This window comes from Mustela lutreola, chromosome 15, assembly GCF_030435805.1.
Source record: "Mustela lutreola isolate mMusLut2 chromosome 15, mMusLut2.pri, whole genome shotgun sequence".
NCBI lineage: Eukaryota > Metazoa > Chordata > Mammalia > Carnivora > Mustelidae > Mustela > Mustela lutreola.
Window position 1 is genome coordinate 21,072,990 of NC_081304.1, and position 13,854 is coordinate 21,086,843.

The 13,854-nt window shown below is 40.6% G+C and overlaps 1 protein-coding gene across 1 annotated transcript; it reads left to right on the plus strand.

The window, feature by feature from the left end:
- Nucleotides 1-11,803: 11,803 nt before the first annotated feature.
- LOC131816852 (keratin-associated protein 3-1) lies at nt 11,804-12,097 on the plus strand. Its single transcript, XM_059149922.1, has one exon. The coding sequence runs from the start codon at nt 11,804-11,806 to the stop codon at nt 12,095-12,097; it is 294 nt and encodes a 97-aa protein (XP_059005905.1).
- Nucleotides 12,098-13,854: the final 1,757 nt, after the last annotated feature.

Here is a 13,854-nt window from a genome sequence, read left to right on the forward strand (position 1 = left end):
TTATAGAAACTATGTGGATTTTCTTCCTTATTTTTCTTCTCCTTTCTCCTTCCCTTGTTTAGTGCCATATGCTATACCCAGACTAAACGTCAAGTGAACTCAATTTCATTTAATATTCTATCAGTTCTGTGAAACAGACAGTTACCTTGGTTTTGTAAGATGAGTAAATTAAATTTGAAAGAGGTTAAACAAACTGAAGCCAGGATCTCAAGAGACAGGTGTATTCCCGTGTTTATTACAACATTATTCACAATATCTAAGACATGGAAGCAAAGTAAGTATCCAACAATGAATGATGGATAAAGAAAATATGGTATTTATATGCAATGGGATATTACCCAACTTTAAAAAAGAAGGTAAATTGTATTGTTTCCAACAACATGGATGATTATGCTAACATAAGTAAGCCAGATGCAGAACAAATCCTAGAGGATGCCACTTATATGAGAAACTAAAATAGTCAAACTCATAGAAGCAGAGAAAAGAATAGTGGTTACTGATGTGGAGTGAAAAAGCAAAAAAAAAAAAAAAAAAAAAAAAAAAAACAAATTAAATCTCCTTACATTACAGCCCATCAACAAGTATTTGATACAAGCAGAGTGACATTCTCCAGGAACTCAACTGCTTCACCACTAATACTTTGCTAAAGGCAAAAGACAACTTTAGCTTGACATTAGCTAGACCTCCAGGATCCTGTAAAAACCCCTTTGGAAACTTCCTTTATCTCTACCCTGACCCAAGATATATGTTAGCAATCATCCTCCAAGCATATGGTCCACTGATATTCACCCGAAGCATCTCATGACTAAGGTTTTACTAGACAGTAGTAAATGGAGTTTTTCTAACACCTGCTAGTCCCTCAGGGTCCTGGAAACCTTGCTTCCAAGTTCCTTAGAGACTCAGGCTATCCCCAAACCCCTCCCAACTTGAAAGTATAAAATCAACCATTCTTCACAACCCCAATACAGCCCACAGGACCTGTCCCTGTGCTTTAATAAAACTACCCTTTTTGCACCAAAGATGTCTCAAGAATTCTTTCTTGTTTGCTCCTGAACCCCAATATTTCACTCTGTTACCAGAGGTTCAGGAGTGGGGAGAATTGAGAAGGTAATGGTCAAAGGGTACAAAACTTCAGTTATGTAAAATGAGTAAGTCTTAGAGTTCTACTGTGTACCACAGGGTCTATAGTTAACAATACTGCAATATATACTTCAAAATTTGCTAAAAAGATGTATATTAAGTGCTCTTATCACCAAAAAAAAGAGGAAAATGAGAAAAAAAAAAAAGAAGAGGAAACTTTCCAAGTTTATGGCATTTGATTATTGGTATTTATTGGTATTTCACTGGTCATATACTTACCTCCAAACCCATCAAGTTATTTACATTAAACTTGGTTTTTTGTATGTCAATCATATCTCAAAGTAGTTATTTAATGACTAAAGAAAATTAAATAGCTTGCTTATAGTCACACAGCTCACAAAGAAAAGCTAAAATATGAACCCAACTCTGACTCCAAATCTCATAATGAGACAATGACATTAAGGAATTGGAAATAAAGAATGGTGTGGGAAGGTTCAGATGATTTATTTTTTATTTTATTTAAAATCAAATAATTGACATACAGCATATTACTAGTTTCAGGGGTAGAGTTTAGTGATTCATCAGTTGCATACAACACCCAGTGCTCTTTACATCACGTGCCCTCCTTAATAATGCCCAACACCCAGTTACCCCATTTCCCCCTACCCACCTCCCCTCCAGCAACCGTCACAATTTGTTTCCTATAGTTAAGAGTCTCTTATGGTTTGTCTCCCTTGCTGATACTGTTGGTTCAGCTGATTTAAAGATGGCTATTTGGGAAGCTCTGGGCTTTCAGAGTAAGCTCTTCTGTGCCAGGTGCTAATATACTGTCCCAGCTGCATGCCCTCCCTGCTGTTATCAGCCCTGTGATGCTCTGCAAACCACTTTGTCGGGCTTTGCCACTAGGGGGTGACAGAGGAAAGCTGCAAAGCTGAAGAGGAAGAAGGCACGTGCTCCTTCCTTTTTGCTTCCTTCTGCTTAATTGGGACTTCCTGAATGCTGACAATTCCCAGGAGTCTCCCCCAGTAATACCTGTTCACTCCAGCAGCCCCAGATCCTTCCCCAAAAAGCACCTAAATCCAGTCTGCGATATTCTCAACACTTGGAGAAACTACCTCACAGCACACCCCACTCAAAGTCACCAGCTAGCCAGTTTTCCTGAAACATCTGATTCTCAGGACAACCCCCTCTCTAAATTTCTAAGTGTTAATTCCCTCCCTTTTCCCTTGAAAGAAACTATCTTTCCCAGGGTTCTCTGTAGTTCCTACATTTGTAACATCTCAGTATCCCCTTTTAACCCTTTCCTTTTTTTAAGAGCTTAGTTTTAAAGTCTCCATATACAACTTACTTGATTCAAATAATGGGTGTGGTTCTTGTTTCTTTTTTTTTTTTTTTAAGATTTTTATTTATTTATTTGACAGACAGAGATCACAAGTAGGCAAAGAGGCAGGCAGAGAAAGAGGGATAAGCAGGCTTCCCGGTGAGCAGAGAGCCCAATGTGGGGCTCAATCCCAGGACCTGAGCTGACTGAGCCATCCAGGTGCCCCACCGTTCTTGTTTCTTGAAGGGACCCTTACTGTTACACTCTTACTGCCTTTAAAAATTCAGATTATCTACTGAACCATTTGTTCAGACTTCCCATCTAACTTTGGCTAATCCTGGGAACTAACTATGGAACAAATAAGACTCTGAGCTTTGGGGCACCTGGGTGGCTTAGTGGGTTAAAGCCTCTACCTTTGGCTCAGGTCATGATCTCATGATCTCAGTGTCCTGGGATGGGCTCTCTGCTCGTCAAGGGGCCTGCTTCCTCCTCTCTCTCTGCCTGCCTCTCTGCCAACTTGTGATCTCTATCTGTCAAATAAATAAATAAATAAAAATCTTTAAAAAAAACTCTGAGCTTTGGCAGTGGCAGCCAGAGAATCACATTATAGGCCTGACAAATTCTGACTGAGGAACAAGACAGACTACTCAGGACCATTTAGCTCTGTAGTTAGGAAAGCTCTACCATGTCTATAAAAACCTTCTATGCAAAGTGGGCTGTGCCATGGAGACCTGACAGCAGGTGGCCCTTTGTTAATTACTGACATCCCCAAAACTATAACAACTATGATAGAAAGCAGGTTTCTCTGCTTTCCATCATAATTGTTCTATTAAACACTAATAGGCAAACTTAGTTTTAAAAGTCCAAGAATTCAAAGGGATTTTGAGAAACTGAAGGGAGAAAATGCTGAATCATCACATCAACAGAAGCATGAAAGCTTTAGGTGAGCCTGGGGATTTGAAAGTTAGGTAAAAGTGTTCTCGTGAAATTGAGAGAGACTAATCCAAAGCACCAAATATCTGTTCATATTGGGGCTCTTCATTTTTTTTAAGACTTTTCAATACAGTATTTATCTTCGATGGAAGAGACAAACTAAATCTTTTCTCAAAATGATGGGAGGAATCTTGGTTTGAATGGAGCCAGAATAAAGTAAAGATAGTATTCATTTGTTCAAAAGATCAGACCTGTAGGCCTGCAGAAAAGATCCTAGTAGGTTTATAACATTGTGGGATGGAGAAACAAAGGAACACAGGATTTTCAGAGCCTCTGAGGTGGTAAGCCATGAGAAAGTTTGAGAAGAATCAAGATGACAGAGGTTTATGTAGAGTAACAGCCAGAAGATCTCGAAGCAGGAGAAATTCATGGTTCTACCCTAGAGGGCATCATGGGGAAGGCAGGAGATAATATAATGAATCCTAAAGATAGAATTCAGGAAACTCTGAGTTTAGCATTTTGAAACTTCACCCCAACACTTACTGTTTTATTGAACAGAAGAGGCAAAAACGAGAGAGAAGCAAAGAGAGGTTAGGAACAGAAATTCGTGTGGACCAGAGGTTGAAACTGGAAGTAAGCCAAACAAATATCTTGTTATATTGTATTTGAGTATAGACTGTACACTTTGATCACTCTAAAGACCTTTTTAATTGTAGGATGGAACCAAAAAAAGAATCAGAAGACCTAAGATGAAAATCACAAATCTACCCAGTTATATCTTGCCTATCAAATAGGGGTTCTAATATCTCAGTGTCCCTGTATCAAATAAGTTTATTGGGCACCTGTGTGGCTCAGTGGGTTAAGCCCCTGCCTTCAGCTCAGGTCATGGTCTCAGGGTCCTGGAATCGAGGCCCACATTGGGCTCTCTGCTCAGTGGGGAGCCTGCTTTCTCCTCTCTCTCTGCCTGCCTCTCTGCCTACTTGTGACCTCTCTCTCTCTCTGTGTCAAATAAATAAAATAGTTTTTAAAAATAAGTTTATCAATAGTAATGTGCTTGGCATTTAAAAAAAATAAATAATTTTTTCTCTTCCTCCTCTCCATTCAAGTGTACATCTTCAGGAGAACAAAACCCTACTACTAGGAGGTTAACAATACCCAAATACACAAGAGTAGAGGATAAAGTTGAGAAAACTAGGAAGAAGGCTGTCCAGGGTGATGTTTTACTCCATTTAGGTGGTTGCTTCTTCTTTATCCAACTCATCTGCACTCAGAAAAATCAAAACACTCAATACTTGCAGGAATTTTTTCCCACAGATGATGGTCCTCTCCTTTTCACGTACTTCTTCCCAACTGACCAAGAAGCCAAATTTCTACTGATGAATGCTGACCAGCTATGATTTTAAGCTGTCCTAATACATCATAGTTCTCCAGTTAAAATTTCAAACTGGGGACGCCTGAGTGGCTAAGTGGGATGGACCTCTGCCTTCAGCTCAGGTCATGATCTCAGGGTGTTGGAATCAAGCCTTGCATCAGAGAGCCTGCTTTCCTCTCTCTCTCTCTCTCTCTCTGCCTGCCTCTCTGCCTACTTGTGATCTCTGTAAAATAAAGTCTTAAAAAAATTTTTTTCAGGAGCACCTGGGTGGCTCAGTGGGTTAAGCCACTGCCTTCAGCTCATGACCTCAAGGCCCTAGGATCGAGCCCCACATCCGGCTCTCTGCTCAGCGAAGAGCCTGCCTCCCCCATCTCTTTGCCTGCGTCTCTGCCTACTTGTAATCTCTGTCAATTAAAAAAATAAAATCTTTAAAAAAAATTTTTTTTCAATTTCAGTGTGAATTGTAGCATTTCCCATAAACCATAGATATTAATGAGGAATTCAGAATGGAAAAAACCATACTCCCTGACAGAGCTGTGCTTCAGTCCCTTCTAAATAATAAATCTTACTGAGGGTTTGCAAGAACTACCTCCACAAAATAGCAACATGGCAGAAGGTATTAGAGAAGAAGACACTGCTTCCCAATAGCTTCACAGGGTTCCAGCAAAGCAAGGCGGAGAGCCACTAGGCCTTCCTTTGGAGAGGTGGAGCTCCTACTGGTTGCAAAGTTATAGTGAAGACTGAACAGGCAGAAGACTTTTCAGACATTGAGAGACTGGAAAGCTAAACTCCTAGGATTTACCCCAGACTACCTCGTTGTTAAATAGAACACCTGTAAATGATGGAAAAAGAACTCTAGCTCCCCTTCATTTAATTAATAACTACCCTTTATTTAGAACCATTTATTGAGCACTCGCTATGTTCCAGACACCGTGTTAAACATTCTTAATGCATTATTTACTTTATTCCTTAAACATTCTAGTGATGTGGTATTTTACAAATGGGGAGATTAATGAAGTAATTTCCCTGCTTTAGAAAAACATGCCAGTGGCTTTCAATGGTCTAACTACTTTACTTTTGTTCAAACTCCTCAGCCTGTGAGTCAAGACTCTCCATCTAGCTTTTACCTTCCAAGACTCTTTTCCAGACACAGTATAATATTCACTGCTCCCTAATGACAATTGGTTCTTTTCCATATCCGTGCCTTTACTGCAGCTGCTCGCTACAATTGGAATGACCTTCCTATTCTGCTTTGTCTTCAAGTCCTGTGTGCCCAAAGAACTCCAGTAGAATCTAAACCACCTGAAAGTACAACTGTGTCCTGCTCATTCCTAAGTCCCCTCAGTCTCCTACCACAGTGCAAGGCAAATAGCAGGGGCTCAACAAAGACTTTTCTCCTCAAAAATATAACAGCAACAATGGAGAGATTATAGATTAGTATACAGTGATTAAGAACACAGACTCTGGAGTCAGATAGTTCAAATCCCAACTCCACTATTTACCAGTTGCTGACTTTGAGCAACTTATTTATTCTCGCTATGCTTCAGTTTCCCTCATCTGTAAAACAGAGGATATCTTTAATAACAACCACAAGGGGCTGCTGTAAGAATTAAATTACATAATACATGCAAAGCATAGAACCATATCTGCTACATAGTGAATGCTATATAAGGGTTTGCTGTTATTATATAATCAGCTGCATATTATAGTAAACTAACAACTCAAAATGTATTTTAAAGTCATCATGCCAGTTATTTAAATACATTAACATTTAATTATCTTAATTTTTAAAAATTTCAGCCACTTACAGGAATTCTTTGGAAATATAGTAGCTATTTAATTTAACCCAGTAATTAGATTTGTCTAACTAATCAATGAGAAACATTTGATTCAAAATAAAATTATTTGATATAACTATTGTTAGCAAATAATTCCAAGGAATAAAAACCCTATGTTTACTATAGAATAATTATGTTTAACTATCTCAATACTAGATTTCACACAGTGAACAGCCAAAAATTTAATTTCCTCAATGCCTGTCATGTATTAGGCATCCAAATTTTATTAAACATCCATTTTCCCAACCAGGTTAATTTTACTTAACACATATAATTTATACCTTCCTTAACTGTGTATAATTTCCTGTTACTACTGCACATTCTACAGCCCACAGTAACACATGAGAATTAACCCTCCAAGAAAAACAGGCAGCACTGCCAGTGAGGAGAAGCTGGGTGAAGCATGCATGTGCCGTGTGGCTGAGTACCACGAAACCTGCTCTGGCATGTTGCAGCAGGACCATACGTGTCCATGGGACACAGGGTGGAAGGGCTCACTCACCCCTCCCTTTAAGCCAGTATCAGCTGTCTTCAAGTCGCAAAACATTATTTCCATTTAAAAGAAATCCAGTCGGCACAGGCTAATAAGCTAGCAAGCCTTGATTCTGTCTTGGCTATAACCACACACTAGAAAATATCTAGAAAAAGCCCCCAAAGTCCACCACTTAACCCAACCCCAGAATCCTCTGCCTGCCTGCTCAGCAAAGAATAAAGTGAACATCATGCAATGAAAAGACTGACGTCCGTAGCCGTCCTCATGCCAGCTATTTGCTCTTCCAAATGATATCATAAAGGAGTTCACCAGAAATTGAATAGATCATGCAATTCAGAAAACAAAGACCAAATGTTTTTACTTACAGGCATTTTTATTAGGATGACAAACTGAAAAGGCTCCTATAGCCTGCTTTTGTGAAGGGATGAAGTGCTCCTTCAGGCTTAAAGAAAATTGAGTTGCCTCGAAGTGTGAAATCTCCCCACACTGACATTCCTGCTGACTCGGGAGGTGCTGTCATGGGAGGGTTTTCCCGACAGCACCCAGGAAATCCAGGATGTTGGTAAGGCACACAGAGGCTCACAAAATAACTGTGACTAACACACATAAAAGTGACCTTTCATCCCAGGCCAAGAACTTGGCAGTCAGCACATTCTGCGTCTGGGTGTTGGGGCCTCTTGTGTCTTCAGCCCTGCTCCCTCTCAAGGGCTTCAGGCTGCTTACCTTGCAGGTCCCACACTGACTTCATCATCCACCTCTTCCCACTGCCCCAGATGGCAGCTCTGTGGCTCAGTTCCCCTCTCACCTATGAGTAAATCGGAGATCTAAACATGGTTGTTGGTCTCTCTCTCCACACATCTTCCTGATGAGCACAACCTACCATCTCTACTTTCAAAATGTCTCTCCAACTCTTCCACCTCTTAACAGTTCCTCCACCACTGGCACCACAGCTCATCCTCTCACCTGGACCATGGATTGTTCTGCCTGTTTTCACTTTGGCCCTGGAGCACCTACCTTTCCCCAGAACATAACACATGCTTTCACCCCCTGCTGCAAAGCACCCAGTGCATTCTCAGTGCCTTCAGAATAAAAGCTAAACTGTGTTGAACCTACAAAAATCCTACATGGCCCAGCATCTGCCTACCTCTGTGAACCTCATGCACTTTCACACTCCTCTTTTGCCACACGCACACCAGCCACCTGGCAAGGGCTGTCACTGACTGCCCTGACCTCCAACCACTCTATCACTTCACCCTGTTTCATTTTCTCCTGGCACTTGTCACTTGTCATGGTTACTCCTTCATTTTTTTATTGTTGTTTTCCCCTACTAGAATGAACACCTTGATAACAAGGACTTTATCTGGTCTGTTAACACCTGTATGTACAGCATCTACCACAGTGCTGGCTGATCTGCTGAATGATTTAACTAATTTTAAAAAATGAATGAACACAATTTACAGTTATGTAAATTTAATTCCAGAAAAATGCTGATTTTTATTAATAAGTATGAGGAACTGCTATTAGACAAGGTGCCATTTACTACCCGTATTACTTTAAATCATTATTTAATATCCTCACTCTTAGTTTTGTCTTCTGGGAAGCAGGTACAGTAATAGTCCTGGTCTTATAGGGTTGTAAGAAATAAGGAAGAAAATGTGCATAAAATACTATGTATTATACCTGGCATATGGTATATATGTTCAATAATTGTTACCTATTAGCCGAGGAGAAGATGACCATATTGTAGTCATCTTAAAAACAAGAATATTAGTTTTGGGGGCACCTGGGTGGCTCAGTGGGTTAAAGCCTCTGCCTTCGGCTCTAGTCATAATCCCAGGGTCCTGGGATCGAGCCCCACATTGGGCTCTCTGCTCGTGGGGAGCCTGCTTCCTCCTCTCTCTCTTCTCTGCTTGCCTCTCTGCCTACTTGTGATCTCTGTCTGTCAAATAAATAAATAAAATCTTAAAAAAAAAAGAATATTAGTTTTGTTGTGGAAACTGCTAAGCCACCAGTGGTCCCCAGGAAATTGAATAATCTGACGAGAAATCCCAGATATATCCCCTCTTTTGTCTGTAGGACAAAAACCACACCCTCCTCAATACCCCCAAAGGACACCCAAATAGCTTCCCATCTACTGCCCCTGCCTTCAAATTATCTCCTTTCTACCGCTAGCATTTTGGTTAAGAAAACAGGCTTTCAAATCAACTCCCCTTTTTTTTATGGTCTCAAGCACTTCAATAACCTGATCCCACCCATTTTACATCAACTTCTCTTAGGGTTGTCTAGTCAGAACAACACTCCCACCCCACCCCCATCCACCAAGAGGAAATCTGTAGAGTGGCTGAGAGTGCACAACCTGGAGCCAAACTGCTTGGCTTCAAATGCCAGCTCCATCACCTACTCTCTGACTAGTTACTTAGCCTGTCTACGGCCCAGGATCCTCATCTGGGAAGTGGCAGGAATAACAACTCTGCCGGGCTCGGCCTGGGATGAGAACTGTGTAACACATGTTAAGCACCCAGCACAAGGCCTAATACTTAGTAAGTGACGATGTTGCTGAGCCTCTACTCAAAAACTAGTCATCTTTCTAAAAACAAATCCACACATGCCCTATATCTGTTCAAAATCTTTAATTAACCTCTATTGCCAAGAGGACGGAGTTCAAAATCCTGCGTGGAGCCTACTAGAGCAAATTCTTCCTATGTGGCCCTAGCCCACCTTTCCAACTCCATCTCGCACTGCTCCTCCTCCACAGCCTCCCCGAGTAAAGATCAGGAGTCCATGCTTTGTGCTTCCCCCAGTCAACCCTGTTGCCATCCCATGAACACTCGCGGCATTTTGTTTCCTTGATTTACTTGCTGAAATTCCCTTCCTATTCCTTCCTACATGCTAAGCTCCTCATCATGCTCCGATACCCACACAATTGTTCTCTTTTCATGAAGCACTTCCTGAATTTTCCACGTAGAGTCAGTGGTACCTCCTTCTAAACTCCCACACCTCACCCAAAACAGCTGGATGTAAAACCCCGTTGTCATTTACCAGTTGACTTCTCTGTGTCTCTTCTCTACCACTTCAAGGGCAGGCACATATTTGCTTCTTTTTTATGCAATGTCTGAATTGCAATAGGTGTTCGACCAATGAGGGTTTGACTGAACAAGAGATATCTGTGGGAGGAATGTGGATGACAAGCAAAATTCTAGCAGAAAAATCCAAAACCACAAAATCATTCTAGTAGTGATAAGATGGCTAAAATGAAAAGTTTTCATGTAAAGCAGCTTTTGGATCCATCGTCTTGTTGATTTTGGCTTCTGACATCTTTATGTTGTACAATTTTCTACTTATCTTTTTAAAGCCTGAGCCATTTTATATGCAGATGCGTCAAGAAAACATATTCTTTAAGACTTTCAAAGTGGGGCGCCTGGGTGGCTCAGTGGTTTAAGCCTCTGCCTTCGGCTCAGGTCATGATCTCAGGGTCCTGGGATCGAGCCCCACATCGGGCTCTCTGCTCAGCGAGGAGCCTGCTTCCCCCTGCCTCTCTGCCTACTTGTGATCTCTCTCTATCAAATAGATAAATAAAAAAAATCTTTAAAAAAAAAAAAAAGGACTTTCAAAGTAAAATATTTCCTGAAGGTTTACTAGTTCTAAAACATCACAGTAAGTTTTATATCTTTATTTAATTGAATAATATGATCAATAAGGCTTTAGTAGTTTAGATGTAACTTGGAGATCTCCCAAATGTGCTCCATAGAACACTAACTTAAGAAGCTAACTTATGGAAACAAATGAAATGATTCCATGGCCAAGCAAGTTTGGAGAAAAATACATGTTACATCTCTTTATTGGAAAATCACAGAGCACTTTTGCATATTAAAGGCCCTGGAAGGTCCACCAATGAAAAACTCTATTTCCCAAATGTATTTACCAGCAACACATGTTGCTTCAAACATGTGTTCATGGAACTCATTTTATGAAATACTGTTTAGTCTCTAAATGGTCCCATATGACGGTTCTTTGGGTTACGAATAATCCTAGTTCATAACATTGTTGGATGGAGTTTTAAAGGGCATCTGTCACTGTACAGTTTCTGACTCTCATCTGCCTGTCCCTGACAAGTTATCGTTCATGGCCCGCATGGAGGGAATAAAAAGCAAAAGATTTTTACAGCTAAGGAGGTGTTTCTTTACACAGAATCAGAATCTCCTTCTCTACAGATCCCAACTGTTCATCTAAATTCAGCTTGTCGGAGCCATGAAGAATAAATCTAAGACCCTTAGCACTTTTTCAAGCAGAAGACCTGGATTATCCCATAGAATCTTTGGTTGCTAGAAGACCAGCAATCAAAAAGCCTACTTATCTCCTTATCTGAAAAACAGACAAAAGAAATGTGGGGATGATTTGCAGATACCTAACATACCAGGCCATCACTAATGATGTATAATGATTAGAGGTTAATGACTCGGTGCCTTTGAAGATTGAAATGAAGTGTCCTTAAAGTGACAAAGAGCCAACATGAAGAGTCCTAATTTGACAACAAAACAACCTAAACCCTTTTTATAAGGTAAAGAATGTGTCTCAGGTAATAAACACTTAAGTAATTAGACGGTTTTAATGGTGATAGCTATAAACTGAAACACGGAAAAAAAAAATCGTGGTAATAGGCTGACGCCCAGGGAGGTGAGTATAAAAGAGCCAAGGCAGAAGAGAGAAGCATTGAGACACCAACAGACTTCTCTTCTCAACCCAACAAAAACCCAACTCCTGACACCATGGCTTGCTGTGTTCCCTGCTGCTGCAGCGTCCCCACCGGCCCCGCCACCACCATCTGCTCCTCTGACAAATGCTGCCGGTGTGGAGTCTGCCTGCCCAGCACCTGCCCTCATGACATCAGCCTCCTCCAGCCTACCTGCTGCGACACCTGCCCCCCACCCTGCTGTGAGCCTGACACCTATGTGCCCACTTGCTGGCTGCTCAATTCTTCCTACCCAACCCCTGGAATGAGTGGGATCAACCTGACCACCTACGTGCAGCCTGGCTGTCAGAGCCCCTGTGAGCCCTGCTAAGCAACCCTATCTCTGCATAGGTCAGGGATGTGGGGCTCATCATCTGACCTTCAACCCCTGCTACCACCTACATCAGGCTAAATCAATCCCAAGTCCCTGGGCCATGTTTTCATGAATTCACTCAACTTCTTCTCTCCTCCTTTGAGTGGAGTTAAAGACCTTCTTTCTGTCTTTTAGGCCATTTCATGGCTCTTTGAGAAATAACTATTTTGACTATTCCTTAATAAACTTTATTCTGGCTTAGCAAATGTTGCTTTGTGATGATTTATTCTCGTGTTTCCTCTCAGGGAAAGTGGAATGCCTACCTAAATCTGAACAGCAATTCATCGTATCCAAGATTTATCTCAGCAGAAGGAGAGCATGTGTGGTGGAATCATTGAAAAATTAGATACTGGCTCTTTGTCATGGGTTGAAAAGTGAAAAATTCACTAGGTCATCTTGTAAGATCTTTTTACTCAATAGGTATTTTTTGAAGACAACCACTATGCCAAGCCCTATCCTGGAACCTGGAGATTAATATGTTTTTTAAATGTCTTATTCATTGTAATTTCCACTGACCCTGAAATTGATTTTTCTTTCTTCCCTAGGTGACTAAACAAACTGGCCAATTTGTAGAAATAATTTTGATTCCCTTAGTTATAGCCATCAGCAAAATTCCAAGCTCAAAATGCAATGTAATTTGGGGAAGACCAAATACCCATTTCTTCATATATGCTATCTTCTAGAAAAATCAATTCTGAATATTAGCATTTATTGGTTATTCCTTGATCCTTCAAATAAGGCTTGGTTTACATGAGTCAGAATTCTCCTTAGAAGTTTATTAGTCCAAGTGTCATATAATATCATGGTGTTAAAATGAATTAAAAGTATCAGACTGTAGTACAGTATTCTCCAAACACAAGAAACAGGCACACAATTCTGGAAGCAAAAACACACAGTTTCTCTTAGAACAAAACTTTGGTGATGACCATTAATTCATCTCCACAGTTGTCCTGTAAAATTCCAAGTGTGCAAGATTTTTACCAATACCCAAACTGCAATCTCATATATTTTCTTAGACTTGCCTTGGAACTTTGGGCTATGCACTTCCTCTCAGCCTAAGTTTCCTTGTTATCATAGCAGAAATGATACTCTTATCCCTGCTTATGTTTCAGGATTATTGTGAGAATCAAACAACCCAAAGTGTTGACAGCCCCACTCTGGATGGTGAGAGACACTCGCCATTATTGCCACACAAGGATTCCCAGCTTCCTCACCAAAAGGCACCCCCTTATTTCTAGAAAAACATTATTTTTCCCATGTACCTTTGTAAAATAATTCATTGCTTCCTTCATGTTTGTTCAAAATACATTTATAAGCATCAGTGAGAATTTTAGGATTAATATACCCGTTACCTTTCTTTTTAGTCAAAAGCAAAGCAGTCTGACATTTTCATACATGCTTGTAAGGGATAAATATTTAGACTTTATTTTTAATACTTAAAATAAGTCTGAGTGTCCCAGTACTACCTCTGTGGACCTTTAGGCAATCAAAGACCCTTGGCTCTAGTTAAAAATGCCCCAGATGCAACCCAGGAAAGATGTGGCTCTGCGCTTGAGCTGCCTCTGCGGCCCTGAGCTGGTCACTGGAGTCTGTGCATCTTAAATCAATTAAAAGGGTTGGTTGATCAGAAGCTCTCTAGGACACTTTCAGCTTTAAAATTCTATGGCTCTAGATCGTCCAGAAGCATTTTGAGTAAAATTATTCCATGCCACTAA